The sequence below is a fragment of the Portunus trituberculatus genome, chromosome 42, assembly GCF_017591435.1.
Source record: "Portunus trituberculatus isolate SZX2019 chromosome 42, ASM1759143v1, whole genome shotgun sequence".
NCBI lineage: Eukaryota > Metazoa > Arthropoda > Malacostraca > Decapoda > Portunidae > Portunus > Portunus trituberculatus.
In genome coordinates this window covers 16791938-16806937 of record NC_059296.1, presented here as the reverse complement: position 1 = coordinate 16806937, position 15000 = coordinate 16791938, and the positions used below count along the sequence as shown (strand labels likewise).

Genomic DNA, 15000 nt, shown 5'->3' with positions numbered 1-15000 from the left:
TTCCTCCCGTCACGCCAGGCCTGCAGTACGACCATCAATCTCCCGGGCTCCAGCACACCACCACGCCTCTAATGCGCCTCCTGACTAGATAGAGGACAGTCGGGAGCCTCGAATTGATCAGTCTTTTATAGCGATATCATGTCACTGGGTTTACGTATGCATGTATGTTTATATGTATTGGTGTGGTAAAAAATGGAGTAATCTTCTGCACTCACATTCACTGTTTCCTGGATCTTGAATAGACTGATCTGCTGTTAATCTCCTTACATGAGTAAAACCTGATATTGATGGATTCTTGGCAGATTTAAGGGATTTGAGATACTGGAAAAACTCTACAACACAAGGGGAGGGAGGAGACTTCTGGTAAAGGCTATATACATGTATATCAACGTATAAGTATGTATTTGTATAGTGTATATATGTATTATAACGTCTCTCATACATTTTCATTAGATTAAAGGACTTCAGATACCGAGAAAACTCAACATAAAAGGAGGGAATTGACTATTGGTCATGCACTTATGTATGTATGTATGTATGTATGTATGTATGTATGAATGTATGTATGAATGTACTGATTTATATATGTATCTAACTGTACTGGAACCAAGAAGCAAAATACTCATGTGATGTTATTTGTCTATAATTTTGTAATACATATTCAATCAAACATTTCACGAAAACACCAACTTAATTAATTTTGCGAGTTGTTCCATGATGTAACTGAGCTGCTTGAGGCCATTGATGGCTCAATGGACGATGGTGAATGTGCCACGCCTATTGATGGTGACAATGGCAAGGGGTCTGGCCCGCTGCTCCTTACTAGCATCACCCTTACCACTCCCTCACTGCCCCTACCATAAGCACGTTCCCCTCTATAAGTAACGCCATTTCTTCTCTCTTTCCCTCCACTTTCTCCCCTCGCACAGCAGCCCATCCCAGCAGTTCCCTGGCACGTCCAGCCCTTCCCTCCCAGCCATAACACGTCCCGGCGAGCCATTACCACGCTGGGAACTGTTCTAATATTGGCTGCAGGTCACCCAACTAGACTCCTCCGTCTGTGCCTCCTCTCCTCTTTGTGGCTTGTTCGTCTCTCTCTCTCTCTCTCTCTCTCTCTCTCTCTCTCTCTCTCTCTCTCTCTCTCTCTCTCTCTCTCTCTCTCTCTCTCTCTCTCTCTCTCTCTCTCTCTCTCTCTCTCTCTCTCTCTCTCTCTCTCTCTCTCTCTCTCTCTCTCTCTCTCTCTCTCTCTCTCTCTCTCTCTCTCTCTCTCTCTCTCTCTCAAATAAGCATGTATTCTATCCCTCTCAGCTTTTCCAGGACTGAGGTGCGTTGGAAAACTTATGAAACCGCGCTATTCAGGCACAATAAGACACAGGATGTTCTTAATTAAATCACGTAACGTTTATTTTCACCGCCAAGGACACTGTATACACTAAAACTTCATAATCCTCTTAATATAGACAGGAGCTTTGAAACAATACCTGCTGATCTCCTTTCAGCACAGCCTGTCTAGTTAATACGGTCTTAATCCTTTGCATCCGTGTGGTGTTCTTCATCTCATTAGCATTTTATATAACAACTTAGAATCCCAAGAATTTAGAGAATTTCAGAAGCAGAATTTCGCAAGACACAATGAATGACTCACTTGTTTTTAAGACAGCAGATAAGAAAAGGCTTCGTAAAATCATACAATATAAGCCAACCCTTCAAAAAAATGTAAAAAGATTCAAGGGATTAAAATTGAAGGATACGCTGTGATATTGACTACTATCCCCACTCTACACACTTCTTGCACGGTGATAAAAAAAAAGTTAGCCATACTTTTGTCGGACAGGTAAAAGCCACTGCAACTGTTTATGAGCACCACTTACAGCCACGGCAAAAACCAACCAACCTTTTCTGTACGTGTGTGTGTTACTGGATCCGTGAGCACATACTCTTGTTTAGTCCACCGGAGCTCGCTGGGTGCGGCTGAAACTGCTGCCTTCCACACATACCACCACCATCTCTTCCTTATCTTCCTTCTCCTCCTCCTCCTCCTCTTCCTCCTCCTCCTCCTCCTCCTTACGCAGCAAAGACACACACAGCAGATATCATTGCCACCTGCTCATGAATAATCAACTGCGTAAGTATCACTAATTTAGCTTCCCCACTAGCGGCACGCACACGGACGGCTGGGAATTGCCTTAAAGCTGCACCAACTATGCCCTTTTGTGCCATGAAGACAAGCCAAGAGGCCGAACAGTGGCTTTAATCCGAGGACTGATGGCTGATGGCTGATGGCTGGCAGGACGCAAGAGGGTGGGGAGGCGTGGCTCAGAATCAGGTGGTCAAACAACAGCAAATTTTCGAGGGAATTGTTTGTATCGAGACGACTGACAGCAGGAGGATGGAGGAGGAAGATGATGGCGCAAGAAGAGGACGCTCGACGAGGAGGAAAATGTGAGAGGAAACAGAGGAAAAGTGAGAGAAGGAGGAAAAGAGAGAGAGAGAGGAATGCAAGTGGAAGAAAAGGAGAGAAGGAAAATAAGAAAGGAAATAAGAGAGGAAGATGAAGAGAAGGAACGATAAAAGGAAAAGGGAAGAAGATGAAGAAAAGAAAACATGAGAGGACACAAGGAGGAAGTGAGAGAAGGAGCAAAAACGAAAAAGGGAAGCAAAAGGAAGGAGAGGAGTGGAAAAAGAAAAGGAGAAAGGATAGTAGGAAAGTAAGAGGATAGAGAGGAAGAAGGAAATGAAGACAGAAAACAGAGGAAGGAAGACAAGAAGAAAAACAACAAAGAGAAAAGAGAAATGAGAGGAAAGAAAAAAATGGGAGGAAGACAAAGAACATGACGAGAAAGAAATATAAGGAAACAATAAAAGATGAAGGGAATGATAAGATATAGGAAAGAGGAACGGAGTGAGAAGAGGAGGGAAAAAAAAGAAAAAAATAAGCATGGGAAAGCAAAGGAAGGAAAAAAAAGAATAAAAGAAAAGAAAAGACAAAGAAGAGAACAAGAATATGATAAATGAAACAGAGAGAAAAGTGAGAAAAAGAGGAAAGAACGAAAAAAGGAAAGCAAGAACTAGCAAAGGAAGGAAAGAAAAGGGAAAAACAGAGAAAAGAGAAAGATAAAAAAAAACAAGAAAACCCTGAAGAGAACTGAAAAGAACTGCATGATGAAGGAAACAGATTAAAAAAAAAAACAGGAAAATAAAGGGAAAAAGAAGTAGAGTAATGGACAAGAGAAACAATAGACGAGAAATGGGAAAAAGAGGAAAAGGGGAGGAGAAAGAAGGAGAGGAGTCCCATGGCTATCCCATTATGAGCTGCAGCCATTACCTTCTTGTTGGCAGAGACCCGAGTGCCTGGGGAGGGTAATTGCCGTGTGTGTGTGTGTGTGTGTGTGTGTGTGTGTGTGTGTGTGTGTGTGTGTGTGTGTGTGTGTGTGTGTGTGTGTGTGTGTGTGTGTGTGTGTGTGTGTGTGTGTGTGTGTCATAAAGTAAGTATAAAAGATAATGGAAGGATCGAGATATGAATAAAGGATATAATGAAAGGCGAGAGAGAGAGAGAGAGAGAGAGAGAGAGAGAGAGAGAGAGAGAGAGAGAGAGAGAGAGAGAGAGAGAGAGAGAGAGAGAGAGAGAGAGAGTAAATGCAGAAATGGAGTGAAGGGTTCTCACATGGTCCATCAGTCACTCAGCGGACGGGACGAGACAGACCATAGAAAGAGAAAAGAAGAGAGAGAAAAGAGAGAGAAAAGAGAGAGAAAAAAAATTATATACCTCAGAAACTCACTACTATTAATACTACTACAACTACTACTACTACTACTACTACTACTACTACTACTACTACTACTACTACTACTACTACTACTACTACTACTACTACTACTACTACTACTACTACTACTACTACTACTACTACTACTACTACTACTACTACTACTACTACTACTACTACTACTACTACTACTACTGCAATAAATATTATTTAGTCAGACGGAAACAATATCACGCAGGCAACAATTTCCTTCCTTCACGAAATAGCCAGTAGGTGTACAAACTCAAGTGTGTGTTAGGTATGTGTTCTTCGCCATCAGGAAGGTAATTCATGTGTGTGTGTGTGTGTTGAAGAAATGAGCTAGGAATGTTATTTTCATGTCTTGGTTCTTTAACATCTCTTTCTTCTCATTCTAACACTCTTTGCTTCTAATTCGTCTCCTTATTGTTTTCAGCTTATTCTTTCGTTCTCTCCTCTTCTTTCTCTTGTCTCTAACCTTTCATTATTTTTTTTTCTTGTAGTCTGTCTGTTTGTCACTATCTTGCTTTTGTTCTTTTGCTTTTTCCAGTCTCTTCTCTTTCTCGTCATCCTCCAATGCGTTATCTTATATCTTATCCCTCTCTTCTTTCTCTTCCATCTTTTGTTTCTGTTCTCATTTTCTTTATTTTTTTCGTTCTTCAGAAATTTCTGCAATTCCATATTCTTTATCTTTCATCTAGCTCCATTCGCTCGCATCAGCATTCTTCTTCTCCCTACTCGTCATTCTCTTTTATCTTCATCTCTTTCCCGTCCTCCTCCGTCTTTCCGTTTCCTTCACGGATATTCCTTTATTCTTCATTTTCTCATCTTTCACCTTTTATCGTCTTCCAATCCATCCCTCAAGCTCGTCCTCCTCTCCCTTTTATCCCTCTACACTTCTTCCTCCTACTCCAACCCCTCACTTCCTCTCATGCTGAATCCCTTCTCTTCCTCCTCCTGCTCTTCTTCTTCCCCTCCTCCTCCTCCTCCTCCTCCTCCTCCTCCTCCTTATTCAGCTCCTTTTTCGTCTGTATCTGATTCTGGGAATTTTACTTAGATTTAGAGAACAATTGACAAAATGGAAGCTTTAAGCCACTCTTTACATACTCCTCTTTGTGATAACTGACAACGTACCTCATGAAAGGAAGTGAGATGCAATACCCATGTATTAAAAAAAAGAACAGGTAGCTATGAATCCATCTGTCTATAGAAATGCTATAGAAATGATAATAAAATATAAAGAGATTAGGTTCTTAAAAGCATCCACAACATGTATGAAGTACAAAGTCATACCCAATGTACTTGCAGAAGATTTTTTTCGATTACTTCATACATTATGACGATATGTACATCATTTTATGTAATTTATCTACACTTTCTTATATAATTTGACAAAACATTACGGAGTAAATTTCGAGCATGGTCATGATATCACTGGCAATATTTACAGGCAGTTGGAGACGGATGCCACACAGTGACAGTTAGCACAACTGGAGAAACGTTTTGTGATTAATCAAAAAGATCGACGCTTGGCCTTTTTTCCATTAATAACATCACCAGTCACCTCACCAGCAAAATAGCGAAGCTTTTTGACGGTACAAAAAATGAATTATTCAAAAGAAATGTTTTAATACAAATGTGAAAAAATATCCACACACTTCACATTTAACTCATTTACCTACAGTTTTGATGTTTATATCGTAAAATGATACTGATAAGCTACACAGTGAAGCTTGGTTACTAAATCATTTCGAGATGAACTACCAATCCCACACAACATAATTGAAAAGAACATATAAAAAAGAGTTAAACCAAAATAAACATCTTAGTTTAACTGTACTGTACGTAAATACTGGTAACAGTCTTGTTTCATACAATGTAACTATAAAACTACTCACTCGTTAAGAAAAGTTATATAAGCATCCTGAGATCAATCAAAAACTATTTTCATCTGCAAGAGAATCCAAGCACTGTCTACACAATTATGAATATTACAGAGAGAAAACATAGAAATATTATTTTCCCCTTTGTTGTTTCCATAACTTTTTTTTTCGAATGCAAGCTTTACAGGCTAGTCTTTTTCTTTACAGGGTCATTTCATAATGTCATCCTGTAAATCTCATAAACATCCTCTTTAAAACTGCCAGTTCTGCAAGGTTTAGCTTTTCGCTTTGCATTTTTTCTATTGTATTACTTCCTCGCGTCTTCCTACCACCACACACCTCACCCCGCCGCTCTGTAGCCACTGCACCACCACTTTCTCATCTGCCTCACAAATGGAGACTCCAGAAGACTTGATATTCAGTCGACCTACACAGTTGTTTCTGCCTTGGGGTGGTGCCAACGAGACATTTTCAGTTGTTTTTGGTTTACTCTCGTACGTACTAAGGCGATGCATGCACGCCGGGGTTGACAACTACGTCAGCACACGCGCATGTGAACACACGCAACTAATTTCTCTCTCTCTCTCTCTCTCTCTCTCTCTCTCTCTCTCTCTCTCTCTCTCTCTCTCTCTCTCACACACACACACACACACACACACACACACACACACAGCAACAACAACAACAACAACAACAACAACAACAACAACAACAACAACAACAACAACAGCAGCTCCCTAATTCAGTGGCAACAATTTTATTATCTATCAGGCTGAAATTCTTTCCACACATCCATTGCGTGAACAGTTTCTCTGACTCCCGAGACAGGACAGGATTTGTGGCGTGTGGAAAGTTCTGTCCTTAGTCAGAGATAGGACTGTATGAGGCTCAAGCTGGTGGTGGTGGTGGTGGTGATTATGAAGAACAGTAGGATAAGCAAACAAGACAAATCAGAACAAAATCGAAAAAAGATCATAATAATGACAATGTAATAGATGTAATATACGAGAACAACAAACTGATTAATTTAAAAGACGTTTTCCTCACACACTCACTGTAAAGCTTGCACCAAAGTTAAGTTACCTCAGTCAACTTACCTATCTCTAAGAAGCTTACGGTCAATTTCTTTGTAGCCCTTAAAGGAACTGGAGATTTAACGTTGAGGAGAAAGGTGGACAAGTCTTCCGGAACGCTGATGGAGCGACGACGCAGCGGCGACATTTAGTGTGAACAGGGATACACAAAGCTGTGACTTTATGGCTCGTAATTAGAAATGCTTTTGCTCTTTCACACGATCATTTGCCAAGACCATAAAGATAATTAGTTAGATTCTGAAGACCATTAACCTTCTTGATAATGTAAGAATCTTGTCATTCTATCACTAGAAACGTAAAAACTTTCTTCAAACTCGTATGATTTCCTAAAGCCTTTTGAATCCAGTGCACATCACTACCGAGTTGTGTCCGAGTGCAGCGGTGTCTTGTGAATGTGTCTAGGACAAGAGAACAGGAGTGTGTGAGGAGTTCTTGCATCAGAATTAACAAGCTGAATATATCATGTTTGCAGATACAGTAAGCTGTGGATGACGCTATGAATACGAATAACCATGCATATGCTATGGGAACAACATGTATCAAGGACATGTTGTTGTGCCAGCAATGAATAGTGGCAGGTAGTAAACAAAACATCAAGACACGATACATCTACATATCATAAGAACAAAAAAAATCTAAAAAGAGAATGAGATAATTTTTCAACTCCTCTGTTTCTCTTGGAAGATTAATGAATCTGATAGAGCCTCAGCGAATGTTCCTCGTGCTTCGTTTGCATTCACGTCAGGAATCGCAAGACTCCTGAGCACTGACCACTGCGCAAGCTCCAACCAGTTACTATACGTACTGTACATGCTATGTAAAGATGATCAAAAGGGTGTTTCTTTTCCTTTTTTTTTCTTTTTTTGTCAGCGTGTGCGAGGTGGTGATGAACTGTTTTCATGGAAGGCCGTAGTGATTGGCAAAGTATGGTAAGTGCGTGAAACTGCTGGACGCTCAACTACTGTAGAGTGTATCACTGAGTCACAATTGCTGGGTTTCGTAGATCAATAAAATGGATGCCGTAGTGCTGGTGAATGCGTGTGTGTGTGTGTGTGTGTGTGTGTGTGTGTGTGTGTGTGTGTGTGTGTGTGTGTGTGTGTGTGTGTGTGTGTGTGTGTGTGTGTGTGTGTGTGCATTCCCTGTTCCAGCACTACGCAGCTCAGATTGGCTGAAAACTATCTTTAATGATCTTCGTAAAGGCAAAGTTGTGGACGAAGGACAAGGACTCGGTATTTCCACACTCAAGCAACCTCGCCTTGACCTTCAGTGTGTTGGGGAGAAAGAATCCTTTAACCTGTGGCATCCTGGTTATCACAGTTTACTCTAACAACGCTTATCCTTCGGTATTATGTGGCGAATGAAGAGAATTAGGTAGTTAAGCGAGAGGCCGATCAATTTACGAAAGCTCATTGAAATTATTACATGGGAAATCTGGTTCACGATATTTCACAGTTTGCTATACTCTACTAATAGTGTTCCTCTACTTGCCTTGGCTTAACTTAGGCGAAAAGCAAGAAGCAGGGGCAAAACAGTGTCACTCTATCAATAAAGCAATCATCGTGCGTAAGCGGAGATGGCAGATTGTTGTTAGCCGAGATAACAAACTTGTATATGGCGAAATGGAGCATCAGATTCGCCTGTAAAGACTAGTTTAGTATCACTCTACTGAAGCACACGAATTTATTTTGAATAAAAGACGAGATGCATATATAACTTTCTTCTTCTCCTGAATGGCACTTAACCCGATATGTTAGTGAACATCTTGACAGAACATGCAGGCAACTATTCACGCCATTTTGATTAATATTCGGACGTACGATCAGTGTCCATCCGTTGCTTGACCATCCTGAGGTGAGAGTAAAGTAACATCTGCCATATTTATTTCTATTGTGTTCTTTTCTTTTTTTTCTCAATCTTCCATCACCCATGTGTGCCTCCCCTCCTCCTGCGGCCTCGCTGCACAAGGCTTTCTTCTTCCTCTCATCCCTATTCTGTACAACCCTCTAATTCTCATACAAGAGTTAACCAGTAGTACTCTCAATCATTCATATCTTTCACTGGTAAACTCTGGAACTCCCTGCCTGCTTCTGTATTTCCATCTTCCTACGACTTGACTTCTTTTAAGAGAGAGGTGTCAAGACATTTGTCCCTGGCTTTTGGATGACTCTTTCAGATCTTTTAGGGAACCTGCAGCTCCAGTGAACCTTTTTTTTTTTTACATTTTGTTGCCCTTGCAGTTTTCCCTCTTGCATAGAAAAAAAAAACAGATCTGATAAGAACCTATAGACTGTTATGTTTCGAAAGAGGAGATGAAAGTGAGTTCAGCAGGGTACTCAACGTCTGATACGGCAACACTTCCTGGTGTTGCCTCACCTTCATTGTCTTTGTATGTAATGTGATTTACTCTGTTTTACCATAAATAATAATCTATCAGGTACAACACTCTAGTCCTTTGTCAAGAATAAGAAAAATGACACTGACCACAGCTTACTCCGTATCCGGAAAACAAAATATTGCTAAACGAAACATACTCAATAGAAAATCCTAAGAATACCAATTTGGTTATTGATCCTCGAACATTGTGAGGTCTTGCTCTTATATGTTATTTACACTTCAAAAATAAAGTCCGGTGATGAATATATCCAATACAGGTGTTAAAATGGTCTAATTATCATTCTTAGGCCTCGCTTCTTTAACGTTCTTTGTGTTCCAAAACCTCATTTACCTTTCCCTGTTCAGTTGGATTTTACTCGATACTTCTAGAACCTACTGTCCAGAATCCCTTAAAGTGCCATTGCTGGAAAACATGAAAGCATGACTCCTCATTAAAAGTTTTCATGTGAATTTATGTGCATTTTTTTTTTAGTAATGTTGGTATGAATAAGCATGACCAAGAATGTGATAAACTACAATACACAAACACACACACACACACACACACTCTCTCTCTCTCTCTCTCTCTCTCTCTCTCTCTCTCTCTCTCTCTCTCTCTCTCTCTCTCTCTCTCTCTCTCCATTCACCTGCAGAGGCACGGACAACTACTGGAGCAGCCTGCCTCATTAGTATCCAATAAGGGAGGCACAACACAACCTGGAGGAAGAGCAAGGGGAGGCTAGGGGTGGAGGAGCGGCAGGTGGCATCAAGATTCTCCTCGATACACATCCCAAGACTTCCTAATTGAATACAAGCCTTGGTGCCGCTTCACTTGCTAGGGTTGCAGCAAATGGCGTATTGGTTCATTGATCTTGTGTATTTGGTGGATGTATTCGTGTATATATGTGCTGTATGTATGGTTTATTTCTAGGTTGATTTGTATTGCTAGTGTTTTCAATTATACTTACTGGCATAGTGTTTGCTTTCGCAGGTGTGTGTGTGTGTGTGTGTGTGTGTGTGTGTGTGTGTGTGTGTGTGTGTGTGTGTGTGTGTGTGTGTGTGTGTGTGTGTGTGTGTGTGTGTGTGTGTGTGTGTGTGTGTGTGTGTGTGTGTGTGTGTGTGTGTGTGTGTGTGTGTGTGTGTGTGTGTGTGTGTGTGTGTCACGTTTGGACGCTAACACACCACAGTTTCACATTAGTTATCAATCTACGCTTCACTTTTACCACTTATCCTTAGGTATATGGTTTCCGCAGCACACCTTGCAGATGGCAATGAGAACGACCGGTGACCTGTTGGTGGCAAGCTCGTTCTAGTCACCAGCAGCATGGATGTGAAGATGGTCATACGAAAGAGGAATATCCAGTGTTGTTGGAATTATCAAAGAATAAAGAATTGCGATAACACCACGAGAAGATACAATTCTCATACAAGAACGTGTCTCCCTTCTAATTTGAAAACGCCACCTGCATGAACACACCAGCTGTCATTTTCTTTTTTATCTTTTTCTTTTCTTTTTTTTAAACCGCACAATATAAGGTATTGTTTACCCTCTGCTGGTTTCTCATAAAGCACAACGTTCTCTTTTACGGAGGCAGTTGTGCCGCTTTTATGTCTCTTAATTGAAACTTACAGCAGTGTAGAAATTTCCTCGCTTGCAGATTCTTAGAACTTTCTGATTACAATTTCAAAATATATTTCAGAGGGAAATATACTAACTACGACCAGTACCAGGCTGTCTGTATATTCACTTCACACTTCAGAAGGCCACGAGGATTTCCACTTTACAGTTTTATGCAGGAGCATTTTTCCTTCACACTTCGTTGAGCTACAAGTATTTCCCTTTAACTCTTCCACTCCAAGGGACAACGAGCATTTCCATTTAACGCTTCATAATCTACCCGCCTACAAGAATTTTCGCTGTGCTTTTTATTCTTTTTGTTTTACTAGCTACTCGAATTAATTTCCACCCCACCTTACACGAGACTCCAATTAAGATCATATATCAGGTTCATACACAGCAAGGAAATAAGTGTAAAATGCTCTAGCTAACGTAAATAGACTGAGGAACATAACTATCAGCAAACACTGCCTGTAAATGTGCCGCACACGCCAGAATATATTGACTTAACACTTTCAATTCCTATAAAAACAACTTTCAAAGACCATGAAGATGATAGGTTAGGGTTTCGTGGGTGTTCTTCACATCAATAATGGAGACTACTTATCAAAATTACCTCCAATCTTATGAAAATACCTTGAAAACCCAATAACTTTCACTAAAACCAGTTAAAGAATATAAAAGAAGCCGAAGAGTTTAAGAATATGACCCTTAAGCTGGTTTGAGGGGCGAATGCATTGTTGTGCCATTTATTCAATTTTCCTCTTATTATGCGAAGTAAGTAGGAACCTTGTGTTTGCACAAACTGTAATCTAAATGTTCCCTCTCTCGTTTCCAGGTACAACAGGTGTTTCATATCTCTGAACTACATTTTTTTGAAGATCTCTCTCTCTCTCTCTCTCTCTCTCTATATATATATATATATATATCTCTCTCTCTCTCTCTCTCTCTCTCTCTCTCTCTCTATATATATATATATATATATATATATATATATATATATATATATATATATATATATATATATATATATATATATATATATATATATATGTCTGTCTGTCTGTCTGTCCATGTATCTATCTCTTCCTCACGGATAGTCCCACAGCATGCCCGCGCGCGCGCACACACACACACACACACACACACACACACACACACACACACACACACACACACACACACACACCATAATCCTTGAATTAAAACAACTTTCAACAACTTACATATCTATAACAAGTTTACGTCAAAACTTCCCACACCGCGCAAGGGGAGTGGGGATGGGGAAGGCTAAACAGAGCAGCAGGGATGCAGACGGCGGGGAGGAAACAGGCACCATGTAAACACCAATGCCAAGAAATGTAATTTAGTGTGTCAGTGTAACCAATGGGGGAATATGCGGGATTTTTGCTGGCTCAGTGTGGAATAAGGAAACTGGAAGTGTATGCCATTCCAGCAGCAATTCGACAGAGCTGATCACGCATCAGTGCCAGAAAACATTTAAGTCAAACACTGAATTCCGTCAAGAATACATAGACACGTAATACAATCGCCTATCTATACAAAGTGTATTAGCATTGTGTGGTCTGTTTCATTCACCATCCGGCATTATAACTTATTCCTCATAAAACAGACCTAGTCTATTATAAATAAACTTTATTTGATTTTCAAGACATTAACTTGTCATGTGTGCTTGTAAATAACGTTTTGAAGATCATGTATCACCTAGGTAGGTTGCCTCCGTTTGACACGGAATTCATTCCTTTGTTTCATTAAAGTGAAAAACAATAGTAAGTTATTCTCAGCACTACTGAATAGTGAGAAATATTCAACAGTTATTAAGGAAACGTGAAATGTAAGATAATATAAAGTAATTATTTAAGACGCAAAAGCCTTTTATATTACAAAAATAATGATAAATGACGGCGTCATTGATTGCCACGTTGAACTGTTGAGACATGATGGGGAATTGCTGTATTTCGTATTCTTATCACATTTTTAGCATTTTTTAAAATTACTATGTAATCAGTCCTTCGATTTCTAATGAACTACATCAATGCCGATAGATGTCTGTGGCATCTCGCCTTTCAATTTGATTACACATTCATAATCAATTTTTTTTTTTCGAAATCATTCATATGACTATAATTTACGTATGAAGAATTGTATTATGTTATATCTTCACAAAGTTTAACTTGTGTAGTCGTTCCATTAGAACAAAAAATCTTATGATCAACAAGCGTTGCTCTGAGTCTGATAGGGTGATTAGCGCACAGCCTCCCCTGGCAGTTAATGGAAAAAAACAGGAGTCGATATGATGATCAACAATTGTCATCATGTCATAGGATAAAGGATTCTTACTTCGCAACACAATCAAAACTGAAGAGTAAGTGTTGGAGAGTCGAGTTAGGGCGTCATTGTTCTCCAGCCTGACCTCTTTATCCATCCATAAAAATGGGTTTCCAGCCAATCTGAGGTGTGCAGCACTGCAGCAAGATAAGGAAGTAAAACGACCAATGCATATTTGACACCACCACGCAATACACACAAGCCACTCTCATTTATTCAACACACAAAACATTCTCCACTACAACGGTATCCAATTCACTGCTCTGCAACAACCAGCACTCGCCACCCAACATTCAACACTGATTATCAAACTATCACTCACTACACTCACTACCCAACAGCAGCAAACATCCGTCAGTCATTCACCTGCCAATCATCATAACCTTCCATTAAAGCAGGTAATCATCGCCTTGTATACACTGACAAGAAAAAAAATATCACATCTGATCAGCAAGACATTAGCATCTTGAGTGGCTGGCTGGATCCTACTTGGCAGTCACAACATCCTCGTGATCATCTGGAACGAATGCAAAGAAAGTACAAGCAACATACGCTGAATCTCTGTCACTTTCATTTTCCTTTCCACAGAACATTTAAGAATCTAAAAACAAAATAGTAAAATCAGTGAAATGTTATGAAAATCAATAAATAAAAGGCATCCTTGTACAATTCTTTCCAGGTCTTTTTGTTGAGTGACCGTAGCCTGATGCTTGAATGCTCAGATTAAAGTGAAAATGTTGCAATGTTCCCTGTCCGTCACTCAGAAAAATCAACGTGCTTTTGTGCTGGAATTCAGGAGCGATGATTGCACTCAGGTAATGGAGGGAAGTTTGAGTGCAATAGAGAGAGAGAGAGAGAGAGAGAGAGAGAGAGAGAGAGAGAGAGAGAGAGAGAGAGAGAGAGAGAGAGAGAGAGAGAGAGAGAGAGAGAGAGAGAGAGAGAGAGAGAGAGAGAGAGAATCCTTTTCCGAGAGTGCAAATTCATGCATCTCTCTCTCTCTCTCTCTCTCTCTCTCTCTCTCTCTCTCTCTCTCTCTCTCTCTCTCTCTCTCTCATGTAGGGGAGCGCCTGATGAAGCGAGTCCGGATGTCTTATGGGGAAAGAGAGTGGAAGGAGATGCGGCAAGTGATGGCCCGGTAAGTGGGACTGACGAGGCATCTCCGCCGGGACCACTCTGCTCCCCACCCAGCAGCCCTCACCACTGGAAAGGCTTGGCTCCTGTCCCCACCCCCATGTAACGAACCGAGCACGCCGAGGAAAAGAACCCTGATATCATTGCAATAGTGTGTTATGGAGCTGAAGTTGGTTGTTAATATAAGAACATAAGGGAAGCTACAGGAAGCCTTCCTGACTATATGTGGATGTTCATGTATGAAATATGCCTGTCTATTTTTCACCTATCATCCTCATTCATAAGTTTGTCTAATTCTTTTAAAGGTAACTAATGACTCGGCACTTACAGCAAGATCATTAAGGCCATTCCATACATTCAAGTTATTCATATTTTCTGTTATCTATTTATGTATTTCAGTTTCGTTTTTATTTAATTTCTATCTAGTAATGGTAATAGTAATGGTGGCGGTGGTGGTGGTAATGGTGGTACACTTTACTCGCTGAAAAAAATAATTCTCGATGACAATATTCAAAACATCTTTATAATAATCGTGTTTGCACAAAACTTTTTTTTAACCCGTTTCATCAGCTGGAGTCATGCTGTCATTAGGGACGTGATATGGCCGCCGCGCCGTCCGGACGCAACGCTGCCTCAAAAACCGTCAACATCCAAACAGTATCTCTCCGCATTTGTTTGAACTCAATCTGTAAAACACATCACCACCAAGTAAACAAGACCTCCACTAACACACACACACACACACACACACACACACACACACACAC

General features: G+C 40.3%; 1 protein-coding gene across 7 annotated transcripts in view; it reads right to left on the bottom strand.

Moving 5' to 3' along the window:
• LOC123517306 (uncharacterized membrane protein C20F10.07-like) overlaps nucleotides 1-15000 on the bottom strand; it is a 277910-nt gene that overhangs the window by 176913 nt on the left and 85997 nt on the right. The window contains exon 1 of one of the 7 annotated variants that reach the window (XM_045277260.1): nucleotides 6766-7124. The exons of the other annotated variants lie outside the window; for them this stretch is intronic. Coding sequence (XP_045133195.1) covers nucleotides 6766-6889 — 124 coding nt within the window. The 5' untranslated portion in view covers nucleotides 6890-7124. Of the gene's footprint in view, nucleotides 1-6765; nucleotides 7125-15000 lie in introns of those variants that run through there. 7 annotated transcript variants of the gene reach the window in all.